Source organism: Odocoileus virginianus, chromosome 17 (genome assembly GCF_023699985.2).
Source record: "Odocoileus virginianus isolate 20LAN1187 ecotype Illinois chromosome 17, Ovbor_1.2, whole genome shotgun sequence".
NCBI lineage: Eukaryota > Metazoa > Chordata > Mammalia > Artiodactyla > Cervidae > Odocoileus > Odocoileus virginianus.
Window position 1 is genome coordinate 49,834,161 of NC_069690.1, and position 24,050 is coordinate 49,858,210.

The 24,050-nt window shown below is 55.9% G+C and overlaps 1 protein-coding gene across 6 annotated transcripts in view; it reads left to right on the forward strand.

Moving 5' to 3' along the window:
• The window catches only part of TBC1D16 (TBC1 domain family member 16), an 89,205-nt gene extending 72,032 nt beyond the window's left edge, over positions 1-17,173 (forward strand). For 4 of the 6 annotated variants that reach the window (XM_020899348.2, XM_070479816.1, XM_070479817.1 and 1 more), the window contains 9 exons: positions 1,151-1,312; positions 2,387-2,534; positions 3,492-3,659; positions 4,184-4,332; positions 4,950-5,084; positions 5,853-6,039; positions 8,105-8,284; positions 10,867-11,013; positions 11,818-17,173. In XM_020899348.2, coding sequence (XP_020755007.1) covers positions 1,151-1,312; positions 2,387-2,534; positions 3,492-3,659; positions 4,184-4,332; positions 4,950-5,084; positions 5,853-6,039; positions 8,105-8,284; positions 10,867-11,013; positions 11,818-12,066 — 1,525 coding nt within the window. In that variant the 3' untranslated portion in view covers positions 12,067-17,173. Of the gene's footprint in view, positions 1-1,150; positions 1,313-2,386; positions 2,535-3,491; positions 3,660-4,183; positions 4,333-4,949; positions 5,085-5,852; positions 6,040-8,104; positions 8,285-10,866; positions 11,014-11,817 lie in introns of those variants that run through there. The other 2 variants (XM_070479819.1, XM_070479820.1) reach the window with 2 other exon arrangements.
• The last annotated feature ends 6,877 nt before the right edge of the window (positions 17,174-24,050 follow it).

Below are 24,050 nucleotides of genomic sequence, written 5' to 3' on the forward strand. Positions count from 1 at the left end.
GACAGATGGTGCATGAACAATCCCGAGTAGCTTCCTTTGGAGACCTGGTGCCCATCTGAGGAAGAGGTGCCTTCAGATTAATTGCCTCCGACACTTTTATGTTCTTGGCTTAAACAGGAAAAGCGGGATAAAGTGACTACAGTCTTAGCTCTGCAGGATGTTGGGGTTGGACCGATGTTTGCCTTTACTGTGACTATATTTTAGCAGTTATCTGCTAGAGTTTACTATGAAATCTCAAGAGACAGCATTTTACCTGAAGTGTAGCTGATTCCATGAAATAAAATATTTTGCAGCCGAGGGTCCAAATAAAACAATGAATTTCTTAAAGAGGCAGAATAAAAGAATGGGGTGGTATTGCTGAACTTTGAACTGAGACGCCATCGAATACACTGGTAACAATGTGCGCCACAAAGCTTGGGTTCAAATCCCAGCTCTACCACCTGCTAACTGTGAGACCTTGGACAAGTTACTTAACCTTTCTGAGCCTTAGTTCCTGTTCTGTACAATGGGGATAATAACCGCTCATTTCCTAGGATTATTGTGAAGATTATATGTGATAAAAAGCACGGGGCAAGTGGTTAGCACAGAGCCAGGCTCAACTAAGTGTTTACTGTTAGTATTAATAGCATTACAGCCGAAATGTTTCCTTATGGAACCAATATTTTTTCAGGGAAATACTGAACCAGTGTGAACCCAAGTGGAAGCCCAATGCTGTCTAAAACGGTCATGAAACAGGCTTCTTTTAGCAAGACTTGAAAACCAGGGTGCCCAGCACCAAGCACTGTTCATTCTACTAGAAGGCCTGTTATTATCTTCACTTTGCAAAGGAGGAAACGAAGGTTCAGAGAGGCTTGCTAACTTCCCCCAGGGTCACACAGCAAGGGCTCAAACCCAGTCATTAGGACCTCAACTGTCATTATGACAGCCTAGTGCCTTTACAGAGGTAGACAGAATTTGGTCACAAAAAGTGCTGTGATGGGATTCATTAATTCATTCATGGCTGTTCATGGAGAACCTCTCTGTGCACGATGTGCTCCGGTTTGTCTCTGAGCAGACACACATGTTTAAACGGTTTCCCCAAGCCTTCCCTGCCCTTCCCCCCATGACTGCACGACTGACACTTTGGCCCTCACATGACTTGCTCCACCAGCTCCCCCTCCAGCATGGATGCCCACCTGCAGTTCCCGGACGGCAGCGGCCTCCTGCAGCCCCCGCGCTGGGATGAGCCGCAGAGGGCCAGCGCCCTGGAGCAGATCTGTGGCGTGTTCCGAGTGGATTTGGGCCAGATGCGCTCCCTCCGCCTCTTCTTCAGGTGAGGCCCTCTTGGCCATGTCCTGGAAGCTGCCTGTGTGCCGGCCGTGTTCCCGGGGGGGGGGGGGGGGGGGGGGGGCGTGCTTGGGTCTAGGAGCCTGACGTTCCCAACCGTCTGCTTCCCAGCATCATTAGTGCCCTCTCGGCAGTGCCCCATGGTGGCTGCCCTGCGGGAGCCGGGTCTGGGTAGCTCCCAAACTCTTTCCTCTGCCTTCAGCGTGATGGTAGCAGCTGTTGCTTGCAGCTCTGGTTTGGGGGAAGATGACAAACCGGGGCTACACAGACAGCAGTGGCTGCAGGCAGTTCCCGGTCACCCAATCAGAGGCCCAACCGCTCCATGCATGTTCAGGACAGGCTATGGCTTTCTAGAGGGAGGCACCATTTCCTTCATGATGGGGGACCATCCTTTTCAGTCCCCCGCCTAACGGCCACCTCATGTCTCTCTTCCTGAAAGCTGCAGGACAGCACCAGCCAAAGACCAGTGCTTCAAAGAAGCAGTTGTGTCTCTGTGGGGGTTCCCAGACCCAGAGCCCCATCCCGCCTTTCAGGGAAGGGCAGTCAAGGTCCCGAGGCATGTATAGTGGATTTCCCTGGAGGATTTTCCCAGAGTGACTTCTGTGCTCGATGGAAAGCCCACTGGAGGGGAGTCCCTTAGTGCCCACCCATCTGGGTTCTAAATCTGATTCCATGTCAGGGCATCCACCCCTAGGAGATGGATGATATGATATCATGATATCTCCATGATATCTGCATGATACCCAGGACAGAAGGGAGGATGTGGCCTGGCCAGCAGGGGCGGGGACTGAAGGCTGCTCTGGCAGATCTCCCGGGCGAGGACAGTCCCACCTGGGGCCTCCCCAGGAGGGAGCTGCTTCGCCTTCTTCAGCAGAGGGTGATGGCTTCTGTGGGGACATAATTCTGTCTGCTTCCTGCCAGCAACCAAACTCCTGGGGGACTTTCTGTTTCCTGCCTCTGAGGTCGGGTGATAGCGGCCTCGATTATACTTGGAAATAAAAACCCATGTTTACATATTCATGGGTCTGTTCTCTTCCCCCCCCATCCAATGGTCGCTCAGCGATGAGGCCTGCACCAGTGGCCAGCTGGTCGTCGCCAGTCGGGAAAGCCAGTACAAGGTGTTCCACTTCCACCACGGTGGCCTGGACAAGCTGCCTGACGTGCTTCAGCAGTGGAAATACTGCGCGGAGACGCACCTCAAAGACCAGGTAGCCAGGGAATGGGGAATGGGTGCTGACCTCCCCCCGTGAGGAGGCCCTGACGCCACCCCGGAGACATCTGGCTGCTGAGACCCACCCCTCCGCTCCCCTCCCTTCCTGCCTCACCTCCAACCAGGCCCAGAACACCCACTCTCTTCCTTGGAGTCCCAGGCCTCAAGGGTGTGACCTGTGGTCACTGGGGGCCAACAGAATAGCAACTTTGGGTTTAAAACATGTGCCCAGGCTTCTGGTAAAGGCAGTACTCCGCACTTGAAAAATCATGTTTTGACAAGGCTTCCTGCCATATTTTCCTCAATCTACATACAAATGTAATAAGAGCTCTTTAATTATCTGTTTAAGATAGTGTATGTGCTTATTAGAAACGGGCTGACTTTAAAATTCCTTTCCTTCCCACAGAGCCTCCTGCTGGCTTCCCTTATTACAGTAGCATGGCTTTTTTTTCCCCCTACATTGAACAACCTTTGATTTTTGAATTAAATGTCAGCTGCAGTTTTGCCCTGGATCCGTGACTGCCCGTGGAGACAACCTGACAGGCGGGCTCCCCGCTCGCAGAACAGCCATCCCTTTGTATGTGGCCAATCACATGTAATTTATTGCAGGCCCTCCCGGCAGAGGGAAGTTGGCCGTCCCAGGCATTAATTCCGTCTTTGCGGCGGGGCCGGAGGGAGAGTGGGGGGGAGAGAGGCGGTCGGTGGGAGTGGGCCGGGAGCCGGGAGCGCGAGGGGGGACCGTGGTAAGCGGACGGTATTTTCATTTTAATTGCGTCTAATTACACTTGCCATTTAGGGGTTTGTATGCGGGGGAGAGGCGTCCCTCTCCTTTCAGAAGAGGGGAGGGGGGAAGGCGTTGACATCCCGCGAAGAGCGCGGGCTGGCTTCGCAAGCCGAGCGTCTGAGCCACTGATACACACCCCCGACCCCCCGCCCCGACGGTCCTCGCGTCCAGCAGGTCGCCGACGAAAAGACGTGTATGCAGTTCTCCATCCGGCGTCCCAAGCTGCCGTCTTCCGAGACGCACCCCGAGGAGAGCATGTACCGACGGCTGGACGTGGCGGCCTGGCTCCGCCACCTGAATGCTCTGGGGCAAGTGGAAGAGGAGTACAAGCTCCGCAAGGTGAGGCCCGGCGCGCCCGCGGGCCCCGCGGCCCTGAGGCCAGCGGTCGGGGCCGCGCCCACGGGCCGCCGCCTCCGGCCGGGTTTCGGGGGCGGGAAGAGGTCCGTCCGCTGACGCCAGCGGCTGTGTGAACGCGCCGGATAGAGCGATCAAAGCCGCTGCGATGAAAAAGCAACCTCCGGAGCGGGTTCTGGGTACCCCGCGACAGCGTGTATAGAAGAGCTCGCAGCCCGCGCCCGCGATTCCAAAACCGGGATTAAGGCCCTGACGTGAGAACGACAGGTTAATCTGAGCGCCGCACCAGGGGGGGGCATTGACATTGAAATGAGCCTGGTTTGTGTCCTGTATGGGAATGGGGGGCCGGCACTTTCCCCTTCTAAACATGTGCAAATTGCAGCGATCTGAATCAAGGCATCAGTTGTCAAGAAGGCGCAGCAAAGCCACCAAAACAGATCTCCGGGGACTTGGGGGTGCTTTGAGCGGTCCTGCTTTGGCCCCTCCCCAACTTTTGCCGCTTCCTCCAGGCCATTTTCTTCGGCGGCATTGATGTGTCAATCCGAGGGGAGGTCTGGCCCTTCCTGCTGCGTTATTACAGCCACGAGTCTACGTCGGAGGAAAGGGAGGCGCTGCGGGTGCAGAAGAGAAAGGAATACGCCGAGATCCAGCAGAAAAGGTGACCGCGGCGCCCGACCAGGGCCCCCTCGAACCGCGGAGGGGAAACCCCCACCCCCCCTCCGGAGCCGCGGAGGGAAATGCCATTTGGAAAGGCAATTTGAGGTGCAATTCAGCATTGATAATATGTTCCGTGACCCATAGTTTCCTTGGAAAATGGGTCTCCCAGGACCGTGAGCGATGGGTCTGGATAAGTGCAGTCATTACCCCCGCTCCCGGCCCCAGGACTGGCTCTCTTTAGCTCGCATGTCAAGGTTTTAGAATTCTTTTTCAACATACTTAACGAGGCGCTGACATCCCACCACTGAACGCCGGGGTGGCAGCGGGGCGGGGGTCGAGGGGAGGGCAGCTGGGAACTGGGGTTGCTGAGGTCTCTTGGACCTTCCTGACCCTATAGTTTCGGTAGCTCTCCCCCAGACGCTGGGGCTGGTGAGGCCGAGTTAATTTGGGAAAGCCTTGTGCACAATGCCCCTACGCTGCCCGGTGTCAGGGGCAGCTGGAGGGTTGGCTAGCGACCCCAGTTCCCATCTTCGAGCAGGGCAGGGAGGGGCGCCTCTGGCGGCCTGGAGCGGGTGGGACGATTGCTGACCCCCCAGCTGGCTCTCTGGTCCATGCCAGGCTCTCCATGACCCCTGAAGAGCACAGAGCTTTCTGGCGGAACGTGCAGTTCACCGTGGACAAGGATGTGGTTCGGACAGATCGGAGCAACCAGTTCTTCCGAGGCGAAGGCAATCCCAACGTGGAGAGCATGAGGTACCGCCTACCCGGCCAGCAGGGTTCCTTCCCAACTGGGTTTCACTCCCATTTGCTGCCCCGGAGCCTCATCTCACCCCTCAAGTCTCAGCTGACCCTCTGGGAAGTAGACCAGCCGCAGAAGCTTCTGCAGGGGTCAAGGATCTTCCTTCTAGGTTCAGTGCCCCAGAATCAGAGAGTCCTTAGCTATTTCAGACAATGTCAATGGGCCCCTTATTGTCCTAGTGACGCAGGGGAAGGCCTGGAAGTCCCTCCCAAAGGTACCAGCAAAGGCCCCGCCCCCTAGGCATCCACCAAGCCTAACCTTTCTTGGCCCACACCAGCTGTGAACCCGCCTCTCCCGAGTGTCTCCCTCTCCCATTGGGTGGTCCTCTGGGAGATCAAGTCTCACAGGAGCTGAGGCTAGCATCTTTGACGTTCTGCTGCCTCCTGGCAAATAATTGCACAAAATTAGAAGCCCATAAAAAACGTCCCTGCCAGCCCGCCCTTTGTCACAGGCAGTCGACCATTAAGAAAATCAGATCCACATTTCTCCTTGCTCTGCTCTAGAGGATTGGGGCTGGTGAGTGCCTAAGTGCAGCCTCTTACCTTTCCCCAAGCTCTGGAGATGATGGTGGGAGCTGCTCTCCTTCCTCTAAGATCAAGGTGAAGGATGGGGTCCAGGAGAGCCCAGAGTCTCCAGCCTGGGGTTCTACTGGCCCGGACAACACACTGCTATGTTATGGCCACCCTCCACTGACCTCCCTGCTCTCTGCACTGCGTCTCCAGGAGGATCCTGCTGAACTATGCGGTGTACAACCCAGCCATCGGCTACTCCCAGGGCATGTCGGACCTGGTGGCCCCCATCCTGGCCGAGGTCCTGGACGAGTCAGACACCTTCTGGTGCTTTGTGGGTCTGATGCAGAACACAATCTTTGTCAGCTCTCCTCGGGACGAGGACATGGAGAAACAGCTGGTGAGGCTTTCAGATGTGTGTGGCTCGGCTGCTGTGGGTCACCAAGCAGCAGGAAAGCCAAGGTGGGCCTTGCTGGTGGACTCTGGGGGGCTTAGCCCTGGGCCCATGGACTAGGGCCAGCTCCCCCAGGAGGGACACACGCTGTTCCCAGGTCCCAGGACACATGCTGCCATCCCCACCTCACACTCCTGCAGTCCAGAAGCTCCTCATGTGGCCTCCCCGCTCCCTGCATGTGGCATCCTAACCCAGGTTCCCAGGGGGGAAGGGGTCACTATCACACCTGGCCCTGTGCTTTATAAAACATGTTCTCAGGTGCATCTGGGTCCCCCACAGGGGACATAACCAGGGTTCCGAGGGATGGGAATGGGAGGGGCTCTTGAAACTACCCTGAGCCCACTGGATAGTCATCACAGCCCCGCCTCGAGGGCAGCAGGCCTGTTGTGCCCAGGCAGTACTCCTCCCACCATGGCCCCTGCTAACCTACACAGACCAGGCAGCACTGAAAATTGGGAGTGAGGAGGCAAAACTGGGAGAGGTGGGGCCAGGAGTGCCCACTCTTCCCTTCCTTGTGCCCTCCAATCACCTGTCAGATGCTGCTGGCACTAGGATGTGGTCTCGGGTCCCCAGTCTGAGAGATTCTCAGCCTGGAAGCTGATAATGCAAGGGCTGGATGCTGGGCATGCTAGGGAGTGATACAGAAAGAGCTCTGGTGATAGAGAGGGAACCAAGACAGGAGTCCCAGTGTCCCCTTGGGCCAGGCTGACTCCACGGCACACGGGGTCTGGCCCTGAGCATTGCCAGGCCTGCCAAGACTTGGCTGAGCAGGGCTTTTTGGGCAGCGACACTGGGTGGCCCGCTCAGGTTGGTGGCTCACATGCAATGAGGCTGGAGCTGAATGGAGGGCCTCGAATGCCAGACCAAGGAACACTCCTGTCGACTAGCCATTGGGAAGCTGATGAGGGCTGTGGATGGGAAAGCAGGACACAGCAGGGGGATTGGAGGAGAGGGAGCCAGGAGCAGGGAGATGGGGACGAAAGGGGAAGGTAAGGGGCACCAAAGTAGGGGTGGGTTGCATCCATGAGGGAGGGAGGAAGGGGGTCAGCTGCTTGTGTGGACTTTTTGACCCTGCTGTGGGCCAGTGGGTGAAGAAACTGGCCAGTCTGGAAGGATCTTCAGAATCAGTTTCTGTGCCACCCCAATGGCAGTCTCAGTAGGAACAATGGGCTGTTTGTGTGGGAAGGGGCCTGTGAGTCACCAAGACACCCCCACCCCCCCACAGGATCCCCCGGCTGCGATCTCAGCCGAGCCTGCTCACTCCCCGCTCTCTGTGTCGGCCCTGTGATGTCAGGTTTCCACGGTACCTGGGGAGGCAATTACGGGCTCTGACGTGATTCGCCACTGACGGCTCCGCAGCACATGGCCCCGTGACTCGTTAGCTGCTGGAGATCGATTTTACAACAGTGCTGGTGAAGTCAGCAGCCCAAGCCAGGCGCTGCCAGAAATAGCCTTAATCTGGTCCCACGTCACTGGGTGGTGACCTGAAGCACAGGAATTGAGCCTCTCAGGGTTCAGAAACGCCCCCACTCTCTGCTCTGAATCAGCTCTGGGAGATGATGAATCTAGGTGATCGGAGCGGAAGGTGGTTGAGTGGGTGAGGGGGAGGGGGCGTTGTCAAAAGGGTGCTTTGCTCGATATCTCAGGGAGGAGGGGGCATCAGAAACGGTCCATGTGGTGCCTGAGAGCCAGAGGTCTTCCTAGCCTCAGACCTGCCACCCACCTCCTGGGCCACAGCAGGCTGCTCTCGCTGTCCCTTGCTACAGCCTCCGGAACAGTCTGAAATCTGGGCTAAACTGACCAAGACAGATGTGAGTCGGACTTCCAGGGACAGAACAGAATAAGTGGGTGTAGACCCATGAAGCAGATAGAGACCTCATGTGTGGCACACCTGCTCTGAGGGGTGGGGGGGCCCCAACGGGGAAGGGCCTCGGCGGGAGGGGGCTTCTGGGGCCAGGCAGGCAGGCCCGCTCGGGGCTGGGGGGCTCATTCCTCTTGGCCTCGCCCCCAGCTGTACCTGCGGGAGCTGCTGCGGCTGACCCACACACGCTTCTACCAGCATCTGGTCTCGCTGGGCGAGGACGGCTTGCAAATGCTCTTCTGCCACCGCTGGCTCCTGCTGTGCTTCAAGCGGGAGTTTCCCGAGGCCGAGGCGCTGCGCATCTGGGAGGCCTGCTGGGCCCACTACCAGGTGAGCCAGGCAGGGTGCCCAGGGCTGGGGGCTGGGATAGCGGTCCCACACCTGGCGTAGGAGGAGGGCAGGGTGCCCGCATAACCAGTCACCTCCTCTGGGGTCCCCTTGTTCCACCATCCCTGGCCCCTCACAGGCCACATTCAGCCCCTCACACGGCGACTGCCTTCTAGTCCCACGTGGCCAGCCTCCGACCCCGCATCTCGCCTCCCAAGTAACTGAAATCGATGCAAATTGCCCACTGACCGCGCTCATTACCACGTTCTGGGGCTGAGCACACTCCTGTCATAACCAATCAGCATGAAAGACTTTGCGGGACCAAGCAGGACGCTGGTGCCCACATGCCAGGCCCAGCACCCACCCTGCCCACCTCGGGATGGCTCAGGGAAAGGGCCCCGAGATCCTGCTTCCCTGCCAGCCCCTCTGAGAGCCCAGGCCCCACCCACTGTCGCCTTGCAGGGACGTGATTTCCCCTTGTCGTCCTTCGTTATCAGCATCTCCTCAACAAATTCCCCTGAGAGGGCCTCACGCTGGCCCTGTCACACGGCTTTAACGCCCAAATTAGCAACAAGCAGGCCATGTTAAAGGATAGGCAAGTCTCTCTGAATCCATCAGCCTTAAGGAAAAAAAAAAAAATAGTACTGACGCATCCAAGAGGTGGCCAGGACCATTTCTGCAAGAGCGGCCTCCATCCTTCATTCGGCAGCTGGCGCAGCTTGGATTAGACAAACCTTGCTGATAGATGCGCACGCCCACCAGCCCTCAGAAATGTGCATCAGCGTCTGCCTTCCTTACTAGTGTCGAAGAAGGATTATGTCTGATAGAAGTGAGTCTGAAGAAGCCTGCTGCTGGTGCCATGGGCTGTTTTGTATTCATCCATCCTCGCCCACCTCCTCTCCTGTTCCCTCCCGGCCCAGGTCTGAGCTGTGTTTCCTGTGTGGATCAGCCTGCTCTGTGTGTACTGCAGAGTGGAATCTAGGAAGCACTGGCAAGGATGGTCCAAAACACTGGATCATATTTTTTAAAAAAATTGTGTCCGCTTCGCACAAAGCCTCATTGCGTTTTTTTCTAGCAGCAAATTTGCCACCTTCGGGACATCACATTTAGGCTAATGTTACATGTGAACCCAGAGCATCACCCAACAGATGGGGCCATTTCTTAGGCTAAATTTAGCCTCATTTGGCCACACCCCTTGATCAAATTAGTGGCAGGAGGTTGAGGCGGGGGACAGTAGGATGATGGTAGTGGGGGTAGGCTAATTCATTAGAGTGAGCTCTGGCTGGGGGTGAGGGGTGGTCACTACCAGCTGGTTTAACTTTAAAGTGTCCCCAGAGTGTGAAGGGCTCTGTTTTATTCATTCTTATACTTCCAGTTTGCCCTTGGGGGACGGGCTGCCCTGGGCCTGGTCCAGTGAACTGGGGTTAGTCTGGTACTGCCGTCCAGCCCCGTTTAGAATGTGCTCCACCTTTTCTTCCCCGTAGTCCTCTCCCAGAGGAGCTGGACATGAACCTTCCTGGAACTCCTCCGCTGTCCCCCCCACCCCACCCCACCAGCCCCAGCTGCAATTCAAATAGCTGCAGAAGGATCGTTCTGAGCCACAGCAAGACCATTCCAGATTAATTCAGAGGAAGGGGCTGGGCAGTCTGGGAATGGCCTTTCCAGAGTGGGTGGGATGTGGGGTGTTTGCTGCCCGTAACCTCTGCCTGCGCATCCAAGGCTCTGCCTGGCCCTGTTTGGGAAGGAACAGGGTTCTGTCTGGCTGGGTGGCCGACGTCAGGAGACTAAACACAGGCTTCCTGGTGGTCCTTGTCCTTCCTCTGCCCCCGGGAGCTAGTGTGACTCAAAGGCGGTGTGCCCTCAGAGCATCCGGGCTGGAGAGCACACAGGATGTACCCCGTGAGGACCAAGCGCCAGCATCCTGCTGCAGGCCCGGCCTTGCTGGGTAGCAAAATGTGAGGCAGCCTCCAGGGAAGGCAGCGGAGTCCTCAATGGGCCTGAAATCTGGTTAAAGAGGGTGGGCTCATTGTCGGGAACTATGGGGAGCTGCTGTGCTTGGCTCTGAGGCTCTCCGCCCCACTTTTCTTACCAACAAACCTAAGAGTCATCTCTGGGGCACAAGCTGGGACATTTGGCCTTGAGGCAGGAGCACAATGACCAGTGGGTGGCTGCCGGAAAGTTCTTCCTCCTTGATAGCATGTTCCACCACCCACTAGAGCATGTTCTGACTCATCATCTCTCAAGACCCCAGAATGGGTAGTAGCCAGGCTTCAGAGGAGCATGTTCTTTGCCCGTATGCTGGAGCAGCTCCTAGAGGGCTCCCCAAAGGGGACCAGCAGCCTGTTGGTGACTGGCCCCAGCATTGCCCTTTTGTGCATCACAGCAGTCTTTGGATGTAGGTGCTGACACTGGCCCATTTGCAGTTGGGGAAACTGAGGAGGCTGCTAGGCTTGCCTAGGGCCACACTAACCCAGACGGCCTCACCTGGGAGCCCTTGACCCCACAGCTCTGCTTGTGGCCTCTACCAGCAGTCAGGACCCAGGGCTGGGTCAGGGGCCTTATCTGAACCCACTCTCTACCCCCAGACAGATTACTTCCACCTTTTCATCTGCGTGGCCATCGTGGCCATCTACGGGGATGATGTCATAGAGCAGCAGCTGGCCACTGACCAGATGCTTCTGCACTTTGGAAACCTGGCCATGCACATGAATGGGGAGCTTGTTCTCAGGAAGGTGAGTGTGGCCCCCAACATGCAGCCCTGCCCTCCCTTATATAGAACCCCATGTCTACTTCCAGAGCTCCACCCCTACAGGGCCCCCTACAAGCTCCACACCCCACATTTGTAGACTCCTGCCCACATGCAGAGCCCTGCCTCAACTCTCCATCCTGGGAGCTCCCCACCAAGGTCAGCATGTATGGCATCTGCTCAGGGCACCCATCAGGCTGACAAAAGAGGCCCCTCTCCTCGTGGAAGGAACAGATTACCCATTTTGACAGACAGGTCCTCCACCGTGAGGCACCTCACTCATAGCCCAGAGCTGAGAAAACTAAGCAGGAGGCTTAGGGAGGGGAGGTGGCCAACCCTTCATCCAAGGTTAGTGGGATAAAGAGGGCCTTTGCCACCTCCCTACTTCCCAGGCTCCTGCTTCTTAAAGCTTTCTGGTGTTTTCCAGGGGCAGCGAGGAGGGCCTGGGGTCAGGGGTGGAGTGGGCATGAAGAGGGCTTGAAGAAGTCCTGCAGGGCAGAGAGGTGGAGCCATGGGGCCAGGCTAAGCCAGGGAGGGACAGGGTGGGCCCTGTTCCCCTTTCATATGAAGGCCATTAGGGGAGCCATCTTTGGGTCTAGCTGCATGGGAGCGCGGCTTGTGAAACTTTATAGCCCCTGCCTTCAGCTGGATCAGGGTGTTGAAAGGGGTGAGGCAGGCAGAGCCCTCGCCCTGACCTGGCGTAAGGCGCACCTTCGGGTGCTGACTGTTGTTGCTCTTGGATCGCTAGCTGCCCGCTGTCCCTCATCATCACTGTCCTCTCTGTTTGCAGGCGAGGAGTTTGCTGTACCAGTTTCGCCTCTTGCCGCGGATCCCCTGTAGCCTGCATGACTTGTGCAAGCTGTGTGGGACTGGCATGTGGGACAGCGGTTACATGCCTGCCGTGGAGTGTACGGGCCAGCACCCAGGGTCGGAAAGCTGCCCGTACGGGGGTACCGTGGAGACACCTTCCCCCAAGCCCCCCAGAGAAGGCAGGAAGGGTCCAAAGACGCCCCGAGAAGGCTTTAGTTTCCGCAGATAGGCTGGGCTCCCTGCGCTGGACGAGGGGTGCGGGGACCTCTGCCAGGTCCCAAGCATGAGGGAGGGGGTGGGGATGGGCGTGGAGGGGACAGGATGGTAGAAACGGAAGGAAAATGCCCTTGAGCAACATGAAGGGAAACTTTTTGTATTAAGGACAAAATTGGAGTCCGGAAGTGCCAGAAATAAAACCTGCCAGCTGCCCAGAGAAAAGTCGGCTCCCCAAACAGCAGGACCAGGATGCACAACCACCCTACCTGGAGATGCAGGCTGGCTGGGTTCTCGTGTTGCCCACCTTTGATGGATCTCAACACAACCCAGGAGTTCCTCCAGCTTCGTCAGCCACCAAGGGTCTTATTGCCAGGCATTGGGAAAGGCAGAGACAGTAGGAGAGAGACAGCACTGGGGAGCCCAGAACAAGAGGGTCCCATCCAGGCCCAGAAACATCTTTGCAAACTGGGCACACCCCCTCATTAGGCTTCATTCTTTGAATGAATCAAACAGACTCCACAGCTTCTCCAGCCACAACTGCAAAGCTGATGTGAAGACATCTGCCAAAAAAAAAAAAGGCCCCACTGATTTCAGGGTAGAAAGGTTTAAGAGCAGAAGGCTGGGGGCTTTCATACTGTCCATTTCAACATCTGATCCTCTTGGTATGTGAAGAAATATGCTGCCCATGAGCCTGAGTACGGGCTGTTGAAGTGTTGAATTCTTCTCCCTTAGTTGAAGAATCGTCTACATTCGGCAGTGTTGAAGGCCATTTTCACCAAATACTGCGACCAACTTGGGGTTGGATGGGTCGAGGTGTGTATGTGTGTGTGTGCACGCAAAATTCTCTGAAGGGAACCTGCAGTGTTTGAGGGAAGGGACACAATGTGAACTGACCAACCGAGACAAAGGCAGCTGAAAGTGCCAGAAACACTCCCACTTCCCTGCGGGGTCTGCGTTCTGCCGTGACTGCAGACCTTCTGTAAGTCAGCGTCGCAGGTGGTCAGATGCGCGAGCAACCACTGTACAGCAGCCGTCACTCAGGGCACCCCTGCTTTCTGTGTGGGAACCAGGTCTTCCCAGCACATTCTCCCTGCTCCCAGAGCCTCCCCAGCTGCTCCTTCTGGGGTTTAGAGGACAGACAAGGACACAGGAAGACTCCCAGCCAGCATAGAGGACTGGAGCTATTTGCACGGGAAGCCGCCCTCTTGAACTGACAGGAACAAGGAGCCTGGAATCGATGTTCCTTGAATCTTCCTGAACATCCTTCTAGGGAGAAAAATCCTTGAAGTGCTGAGAGTCATCACAAAGACACAGCCCAACCAAGGCTTCTTCCTGCCCTCAGCTTTTCTCACAGAGTGGACGCTGCTGGATGGCGCCACTTTAAAAAGTTGTTTATCAACAGGAAGGAGGGAGTTATCAGCCTCTTTCCTTCTCAGCTTCTCTATGAACCCATGTCCTCCAGTGGGCAGAAGACTGACACTGGTACTTCCAGGTTCCTGACACCTCTGTCCAAGAGCCTTTTGGGGAGACTATCCTGGAGCCCCATCAATGCCCAGATCTTGGGGTACCAACCATTATAGTCCAGCAACAGGGTCCAGGCTGGATAGACTTCTCATCTGCTCAGCTTCTGGGAAAAGAGGATTGCCTTTCCATCCAGAGGATGGCTCCTGATCCATTATGGAGGAGGCTTGAGTTACACAGGCACTGTGTTGACCCTCCTCTAGAGACCACATCTCCATGAACAGGCATATCAGTTACCCATTGCCACAGTAATGCTGCATAACAAATAGCCCCCAAACATGGCAGCCTCAAATAGCATGCACTTAGCTAGCCCTTGGGTCTGTGGGGCAGCAGCTCCAGCTGGGCAGTTCTGGTCTGGGTTGGGCTATTAAGTCCCAACAGGGTGCTCACACATGTAGAGGTGTGTAGAGGTCAGATGTGGCTCTGCTCCATGCCTCTTGCATCCTTCCCACAAACCAGTCCCGGCCAAGGCAAAGGTGCAGAATCAGAAGTGTGTAGGCACCTTCCCAAGCCTTGACAGATGCTACCCCTCCTCATCATCCCATTGGCCAAAACCAGTCACATGGCCAGACTCAGCATCTAAGGGTGGGGAAATGGACCCTTCTCTGCAGTAAAGAAGTCGCATGCCTAGGGGCTAGGGATTCAGGGAGGGGTGAGGAGCCAGGTAGGGAGCTAGAACAAAACATTACCGCCACAAAATCCTGGTCCAGATAACAGTTTTGGAACTCGCCTTTTACCAGGGGCATGACTTGCTCCTGAAGGGACTGGAGATGTCTAAGCGGGGAAAAGAGTGCTCCCCTCCCTTCTTCTGTAGCCAGAGTGCATCTGCACATTTTCTGATACCTTGTGCCTTTGGGCTGCTGTGTGGGGTGGAGGGAGAGGGGTCCCAGGTTCCCTCACTTTGAGGGTCCTGGGTGGAAAGCACTCATTCTGAACCTCCCAGCTCCCACAACCCCTCACCCTCACAGCTCCCCAAGACCTTGTACCAAGTGCCACCCCCGCCTTCACTGCTCCCACCTCGCATTCTGTGTGCTGGGCCAGGCCCCAGTGTGGTCTGGACTTCGTGGAGCAGCCAGGACCTCAAAAAGCCGAAGACCTGGGTATATGGGCTCTGTGAGGTCCCACTGCTCCGGAGGGATGGAGAAAGCCCGCCCTTATACGGCTCCCTTAATCTGGATGCAATTAGAGGAAACCAGCCAAAAACCCTGCGGCAGCTGTTGCCCCAGGATTATTGCCAGCCAGCAAAAGGCATTAGGGTGATAATTCAGTCATTAGACTTCTAGCCTTCCCACCACCAGAACGTGCAAATTCGGGATAATCAGCCCGGCACGGCCATCTTCCGCGATGCTGCTTATTTAACTCATTTTTTAAAAATGACACTTAATGTTATTGGCTGGTGTGCGTGTGCACGCATACTTACAAGTTTCCCCACTGCTAATGTCTGTGCTGATGTTACCTGGTGTCGTTGGGGCCTCTGGGAAGAGAGGGCACCTTTGATGTGCACGTGCTGGCCAGGAAAGGGCAGAGGGGCACAGACTCACCAGCCCAGTGTGGGGTTCACCCTCCCAAGGAAGGGGAGACAATGGCAGAATGAAGGTGGGTGATGCACAAGCTGGAGAAACAGTGGGATTGGGGTCTGATTAAGTGCAGAGGGGAACAGTGTGCTATTCCAGAAGGTTCTGACTTAAGTCCCAGCAGGGAAGACTTGGAACTCACAAATCAGGGAATTGGTGTTCTTGAGCCAATTAGAGAGGCAGGGATGGGCAGGCTGGGGAGGACCCGCCTCCAGCCCAGTCCATCTCTGCAGAGGAGGAGGGTCTGCAGTCCAGAAGGGCAGTTCCATTGGCAGCCATGGTCTGGACGCTATTAGCAGGCAGCACTGTGTTGTCTTGATTGGACAGGACAGTGTCAGGCAGGACAGAGGTTTTTGAATCCAGGACCTTTGAGTTTTCCGTCAAAGCCTGCTGGGGGCAGACAGCTAGACAGAATGAAGATGCTGGTCCTGAAATGAGGGCAGAAGTGGCTGGCAGAGGTCCCCCAGCTCTGACCTTTGATTCAGAAATGGGGCAAAATTTGTGAATGGTAGTTGGGGGCCTCTGTGGCTCTCCCTGGTGTTTTGTGAGGTCCCTCTGAGCTCTCTCGTCTGCGTCTTGTTTGGTAGGAATAGCTGGGAAGGGGCAGCTATAACAGAGGGAGACTGGGTGGTGGCAGGAGGACCTGGGCTCACCCTGCCGAGGGAAGGAAGCCTCTTCCAGTTTGTCTGCCCAGCAGAGGCCTCTAGAGCTGCCCTGCCTCAGAGGAAGGAGGCGGAGCGTTCCCGGGAAATCCCACACACACGTGCAGGGGTGTGGCCAGCCTGGGAGCTGTGCCATGAACCCACAGCAAGGGGAGGGAGCCTGTGGGTCTGGCCTGAGCCTGGGCACTTCCCCTGGAGATCCTGGGGAACCAGATGGCCTAGGATCTGATTAGCCTTGGATTTCTAAGCCAGGCTGCAAGGCCTTCCCTCCAAGTGAAAGCATTCTGTCCTCAGCCATCCCTGGCTCAGAAGAGGGAACTGCCCCCACAATTGTGAAGCCTAAGAACAGGGCTCCTCTACTGAGGGTGAGCAGTGCTGTATGGAAGGAAGACACTTACCTAGGGGTCAGGAACCTGGTTCCCATCCTGTCTCTGACCCTTTCCAGGTGCGTGACCTCCCCACCCTGAGCCTCGGTTCCCTCATCTGTAGAAAGGAAACACTGCCTCTGGCTTAGCCCACCTCACAGGACTAGTGCAAGGGACTCTCCAGGTGAAGGTGTCATGAAGATGGTTTCCCAGCCCCGGGGGCCTCATTTGCCACTCAGGGAAGAGACCACTGACCTTGGCCTTGCAGCCTTGGCCGAGAGGCAGCGTGCTTCAGGAGTCAGCAAACCCCCTCCCTTCCACACATCCGCCTGACTGCGCGTCCCCAGCTGGGGGGACTCCTCTGTGCCTCTTCTGTGGAATTCACCCCATGCCACCTCACTCCTGCCACGGGGAAGACCCACCGTGAGCCGTGACCTTGGTGACCCCGAGAGACGTGTCTGTGGGCAGCGTGACTAGCTCTGCTAGCCCTGCATCAGGACGTGGCCCAGGCCTCAGGGTCCTCCCCTGGGACTGTGAAACCCACTTGAGCCTGGGCGCGGGGACGGGGCTGTGGCCTTCTGAGACAGGCTGTAGATACTGGGGAGGGATGTCCCTGGGCCTCTGGGGGGCAGAGCGGGCATGCAGACAGGCTGCAGGCATCTGGTCGTTAAGCACATTGCGCTCAATTTCTAGGTAGGAAAGTACGTTTCCGGTTGAAAGATCAAGTCACTTGGTCATCTTCTCTCCAGAACTTTGGGTTAGTCAGAGGGCAGGGTTTCTGTTGGGAAAGTTTAAAGAAATTTCCACCATTACCAAGAGATCACTGATGTCTGTGGCAAGCAATTCGTTCTCTGTATTTTATTTTGTTTTTTAAATGTGATCACCCGCTGCCCCAGGCTCGGGACTGGCCACTCTGACTGCTGGGGCCCCAGCCCCCACAGTGCTTCCGGCTCTCGTGGATCCCACTGCAAAGTAAATAAAATCATACTGACAACAAACATATGCTCTGCGGCACCTCTAAGAGGTCTGACAAGGTTTGTTAGGTCCAAATGTGGCAGGTTCTGGTGCTGAGTGAAGAGGGCCCCCATGGAAGAGTAAGGAGGGCCAGAGGGCTGGCCAGTGGCAGGCCCTGCTGTGGGGAGCCTGGCCGGTGGCCCAGGGGTCCATCAGGCATCTGAAGGGGACAGGCGCTTGGCCTGCTAGAGGGGAGCAGCTGCTTGCCTCCCTGATGGAGAGTTAATGGGCAAGCGCCCATGAACCCCAGTAACTGGGAGCCCTGAGACCGGCCCCAGCACCTGGAAACACACAGCGTTTTATTGAGAAGTAGCTGCTAGGCCTCCAATTCCAGGAAAAGCCAGAGTCTTGCATTTGTAAACTTTTTGCGGAGGCAAAGAAGATGAATTTGACCTTGTTAAGGGTGGGATTCAGGCATGGGGCTTCTCTCATCTCCATGCCCTGGAGCTCTACTGCAGGGAACATGCCCCAGGGATTACAGGGAGGTGAGCAAGGGGGTGGGGGCCCATCTGGTTCTGGAGCATGCTTGTGGGTTGCGGGCTCTGGGCCCCAACACAGTGCCTAGGGAGTTGCGAACGTTTTCTGTGGTTTTCTATGTGCCTTTCTGTCCTTTTGCCTGAGAGGGGAGGAGGGCTTATGGGCCACCATCCTGAACGTTGGCACCACCAAGAGTCTCGTGTCTTCAGGGTCTGTCTCACCCTCCACCCCCCTGGCCTTGGCTGAGACCACAGAGAGCTTCATCACCCCTTCTCTGCAGGCATACCCCTGCCTGAGGCTCGCTGACCAAACAGCCAGGAGGGGCAGCAGGCCCAGGTGATGCTTCAGCTGCCGTGCATGGCTGGTGGCTCCACTTAGAAAAACCTTTACCTGTCCTTTGGGGGATGGGAGGTGCCACTTCTCCCTCATGTCCGGTTCTAACCTGGGATCTGAAGTCACAGCTGATGGCCGAGTGTAGACAGAGAGGGAGCTTGGAGTTCAGGGACAACGACAGTCCTACCATCACCACCCTCCAGGGCATGGCTGTGGGTCAGTTTGTCCTCAGAAAGGGATGGTCCCAAACCCACAGAGCAGCCCTGCAAGAGGTTCATTGTGGTCCCCACCCCCACCCACCGCCTTGGGCCATGGCCTTTCAAACCTGTCTGGCCGCTGATACCCTGGGTCTGCTCCAGCCAGGAGCTCCATCAGGTGTTTGTTCTGCTCTAATTATCCCTGAAATAACAGCCATGTAGTCATGGCCACAGAGATGTGCCACCCGAGAGCCAGACTCTTCAGGGCAGCCTCTGGAATGGCCTAGCCTCTGTTGCCCTGCGGTCCTGAGGATTGCATGTGCACCTGGGAGTAACTTGTCTGTTGCAGCACGGATGGGCAATCTGCATGACTGGCAGTCTTTACACTGCTGCTGGCGGCAGAAACTCCCCTGGGGTCCATTCACTTCAGAGATAGCATCCTGTGCACCCTCCAATCCCATCATGCCTCCATGCATCTGTTCAGCAAGTGTTCAGCGAACCCCACCAGAGAGACTGGTACCATTGTCCCAGGACCTGCTCCAGGGCCCCGAGGTCGAGCACACCAGGTCACTGGGGTTTCCAGGGCAGCAGTATGTACACTTCAAACCCTCCATGAGCATAACTGCCTTACCAGCCCTGGGAGAAGCCACTCAATGTCTGCACCTTTGGGACCCCCAGGGTAAACCCTGAACTCCCCAGGTCAGAGTGGCCTTTGGCTTCAGAGACCCAGAAATGTCACTGACATGATTTCCGTTCAGTCAAGTTGAATCCCATTATGAGCCCTATCAACCCAGTTCAGTCTCAGTTATTATTGATGTCTCTCCTTACCCCCAGCACCCACCTGAGGACGTTTCATGGCCAAGGGTGGGAGCAATCCCACACAAAACATGCAAGGGGCTGTCTGCTCTTGGCCTAACCTTGCCACTGAGACACCCTCTATCCAAACCCAGGGAGTCCGTGAGGTCTGGCTCTTTCCTTTAGTTGGACCCTAATGCTCAGGCACACTGCATTTCTATCCCCCCTGTCCCAGCGCTGGGAAGCCACCACCACCATACACACACATACACACATGCACACACAGCCAGGAGGTCTCAGCCAGCCCTCCTCCTCCCTGGTTCAGTTAAAGCACTGGCTCTTAACACCAAAAACATTTTGTATTGGGGTATAATCAATTAACAATGTTGTGATGGTTTCAGGTGAACAGTGAAGGGACTCAGCTCTACATATACATGGATCTATTCTCTACCAAACTCCCCTCCCATCCAGGCTGGCACATAACATTGAGCAGAGTTCCATGTGAAGGAGCACTAGCTTCTAGAACAGAACTCACAGGAGGCTGGCTGCAGGCTCCTTTCCACCACTCAGCAGAAACCTGGAGCACCAGGGCTTGACAAGCCTGGGAGACCCTTGGAAGAAAAATTACAGTGAGATCAGGGTTCCAATCATCTCTGCGAGTTATCAGGGTGCACAAGTGATCTCACCATTGAAGCGAATGTGTCTTCATTACCACCCCCAACCTCCTCACAGCCATCCGGGGGGTCCCACCCAGTCACTGTCATGCTCTCTGCAGACTGGAGGACATCTGCCAGTGGCCTCGTGGACCACATTCAGATGCTGGCCATAGGACACCCCTAAAGTCATCCCTCATCCTCAGTCTATCTCCTCCCTCACAGGTGAGGCCCTCCTCTCTCTGCTTCTCAGGAGAGCAACCAGATCTCTGGGCTCCTGGGGCATGTATGTGTGATTTAGACAAAGTAGTTTGAAAATATGCCATTATTCTCCTAATATGATAATATATCTGCCGTGATAGGTCAAATGCCACAAGCTCTTTCATCAGCAATTTGACAATGAACAAAAGAAAGCACTTTATATTTTGAGTTATTAGAGAGGATTGCTTAATGGTTTTCTAAATGGACCTTTGGATGCTGAAATTAAGATAGTGCAACAGTGGGATGGTGCCACAGGCTGGGTATAGCAGCCCCTTAGGAGGCAGAAGCAGGTTCAAAATCCCCTCAACCAACAGGAGACATGTGCAGTTCAACAAAGTGGGAAACCTTCACCAGGGACCAGACACACAGTTCACTGAGTTCATTGACTCCTGCCCATGAGTAAGCACAATAGAAAAAGACACTGAGGGTCCTAGTGGCCACGAGTTTATGATGAATGAGCACAACAGTCTGGCAATTTTAAAGCCTAAGAGTAGAATACAGCAATGGACAAGGGCCAGGAAGCCTTCTGGAATAAGATGTCAGAGCTTTGGATCAGTTCACTGGAGAACTATGGCCAATGCCTGTTAACACCAGCTACAGGGGGATGGGTAGAAGATTCTGAGAGGCACAACAAAAGACTAAACAGACCTCAAAGGGTAGAGCACGGGACACTGTCTAAAATAAAGACTGAAGGATAGTAAATGTTATCAAGAGTTTATGACTTAGTGACAAGAATGCCAACTAGCTACTCTCCACTTTTTTGGTGGGAAGAGCTGGGCAGAGCCACCTGTGGTCACAGGAGGCAGTGCTGAAGGGCTGGGCATCAGGAAAGTGAAAATGAAAGTCGCTCAGTTGTGTCCGACTCTTTGCGACCTAGTGGACTAAACAGTCCATGGAATTCTCCAGACCAGAATACTGGAGTGGGTAGCCTTTCCCTTCTCCTAAGGATCTTCCCAACCCAGGGGTCAAATCCAGGTCTCCCGCGTTGCAGGTGGATTCTTTACTAGCTGAGCCACAAGGGAAGCCAGGAGCTCACTCTCAAGTCGCCAACCTCTTGATGTCCCATCCACTCTGCCCTCCAGGATGCTTGGTGTGGACTCGCCCTTCGTGGGAGAAGCCCCTCACTCGCAGGGTTCCTCACTCTGTCCAAGGTGCATGAGTACAGGGACTGTGAATGAGTGGAGCATTCTGGCTTTTCGTATAAGCGCAACTGGGAGCCTGCTTTCTGTGGAGTCTTAGTGTCCTTCTGTAAAGGAAATCCAAGTGCACTTAAAGCAACCAGCTGGGACAAAGAACCAACGAAGAGCATACACATTGTGGGAGGGGGTGAGAGGCGGACGGCATTACCCTGTGATCACAGTCCTCCCGGGCCTCTCAGGTATCCAGACCCTGCCCTCTGTTATGCCCACCTCTCGTCCCTGTTGGAAAACTTTAGAGCTTTTAGAAGAAAAACAACCCGGGGACCCTCAGACCTCTGGGCCGATGTCCTCTGGGGGATTCCCACCCATCTACCCAAAAGGCAGGGTCCGTTCTATTTCCAGGAACATTCTGCCTTTCTCCAAAGCCCAAGCATCCTTTGGGCTTTCTGATAAATCCCCAGGTTCTGTCAAATGATTAATTTAGATGGGAGTTCCCCGCCCCGTTCTTGGTCTTACTGCTCCATGGGGCCACATGACTGCCTGAGCTGTGCTGATAAATAGCAGTGAACTTTTAGGGCTCAGAGTCAGCAGCCTGAAGCAGAGTGGCAAGGAGGAGGTGGGAGGTGTCCAGTGCTCAGGGACGTGGGGGTGAGGGCATTTCCAGTGGAGGTGAACTGCTGGATTCAAAATGGGGTGAGATAGAGCTCAGCTCTTCCCCAGTTTCCTGGAATGCAACTTCAGAGATATTGGTGGTGGGGGCGGGGGAGTGGTTCAGGAGGGTGAGATCCAGGAACTTGACTCAGGCTAGTTCAGGTAGGAAGAGGCACTGCCCTCACAGGTGTTTCTTCACGAGCTGGCAGGTGGGAGAGCACAGCAAGGCTGGGAGTTGGTCCCCTACTCCCTGACTTCTGGCCTGCAGCTTCTACCAACCACTCTGAAGCCCTCTGCATCTGCACCCTCCCCCATGCAGTGGCTGAAGGATGCTGGGGATGCTTACCAAAAAGACCACTGCCCCTCAACCCACTGGACCAGAGTGCAGTCACCAGGCCAGCCCCAAAGAGCTTACCGGGTCCCCAAAATAGGGTGAGGCCCCCAAGGGTCTGAAATGGTTCACCAAACCAGCCTGGTCTTCTGGATCCTTGCACAGACCTCAACTCCTATCACAAGCCTGAAACTGACTCAGAACACCACGGTCTGCTTGTAGAGTGAGGTGCTGAGCCCACAGAATGTGGCTTCTATTAGAGGGGACACCCCACCAGAAAATGTCCCACCAGTTGATGGGTACAACTCCTGTGGCTCCTGCCCTGGCTAATTTGGGCACCTAAGAGACTGCAAAAGCCTGGACAGGACTGAACTCCCCAGCAGGTTTTCCTTTCCAGAAAGCAGGTTCCAAAGTTTGGGTGGAGGCCTGCTGGGTATACCCTGCCCCCTAGGCCCGGGGGCACCAGGTAGGTTGCATGAGGCTGGAGGTGGGCTGCATGGGTTGGCTGCATGGGTCCCCACTCCTGTTCTCAGCTGTCCTGCTGGATCTCAGGCACAGACCTGGCTGACGGATTCAGCAGCACAATGGCGTCTCTGCAAACCCAGGGCTTCTCACCAGGAACTGGTCTTCCAGGAGGGAGGAAGGCTGGTGGATGCTCCCATCCCTGCCCTGCCCACAAGAGACCTGGGGAACGAGGGTTCCCACACCTGGGGCCCCACCACGGTCTGGTCAGAAGGTGGCGAGTGTGGGCACAGTCCCCGAATCCTCAAAAATAATCCTCAGCACTAATTCCCATTTCCCCAGGAAGAGGACCAGCATCGTTCAGATCCATTCAAAAAAGGCTTTTGATTTCACACCCAGCGGACCTTTTCTCCGAGTGGGAGTCCCACCCTATGCCTGGCACACGCCTCAGGGGCCACTGTGTGGATGGGTTTCTGCCTGTGCTGGGGACAGGGAGAGGCACCAAGGGAGAGAGGAACGCAGAACAGGATAGTAGCTGGGGCTTCGAGAGGGAGGGGACTCAGGGCATGGAGGGGGCACTGGGACAGGAGACTGGGGTAGAATGAGGGAGAGAGAAGATCAGGAGGGAAGGGAGAAGGGGGGCAGCCCCCTCCAGCCCTCCCGGGCCCACTTAACTAATCATATCAGGTGTGCTCCAGATAAATATTAATAACCCGGTGACAGAGGGAATTTGGGAAAATCTAATTAAAAGGGCACCATGCAAGCTGGCAGCTTTACTAAGGAATCACTCCCGGTGAAACACATGCGCCGGAAGAGGACACATGTGAGCTCCCGAGAGGACCCTAAGACGGAGATGAAATTCGCCCCCCTCCCCACAGCCGCCCACCCAGGGCAGCGCGGGCAGGACATGACCTTTGGCAGGGCTGGCGCCTGGCTCCTGTGCCCTCCGAGTGCCCCCGCCCACGCGGCCCCGGCCTGTCACTCCCAAGCACCAGCCCTGAGTGCCATCTTGAGGCTAGGGTACCTGGCCACCCCCTCATCCCAGCGCCTTCACCCTCAGCTCCTCAGCTCCCCGTCTCTCTGCGTCCAGCCGATGGTCTCTCTTGACAAAACCTGAACAAGTACCCCATGTCCCCCACCCTCCTCCAAAGGCCAAGAAAAGGCAACCTCAGGCCTCAGAAGGGCTCCCTGGGTACCTGGGTTTCCCTGATGGGGGCACGGGGACCTCTCAGTAATGCAGACCTGACCTCCCCAGCAGGGTCCTAACTCACCCCTGAGAGCTGCCTATTCTTACCTCAGACAAAGCCCTCACTCCAGGGCCAGAGGGGCTCCGTGCCACAACCCCAGAGCCCGGCCTGCTTGGCAATGTCTGTCTGCCTGGTGGGTCCCTTGTCATGGGATACACAAGCTCCCAGGGCCCATTTTCTCTGGAAATCAAGATTCATTAGGGCCCCCCGTGTGAGTTAATGGCTCGCTTCGCCCTTCATCAACTTGGGAGTTGAGATCCCTCCTGGGCCCTGCCATCCGGCAGCCCAACCCCCAGCCTCCCCGGCCCCTGGCCC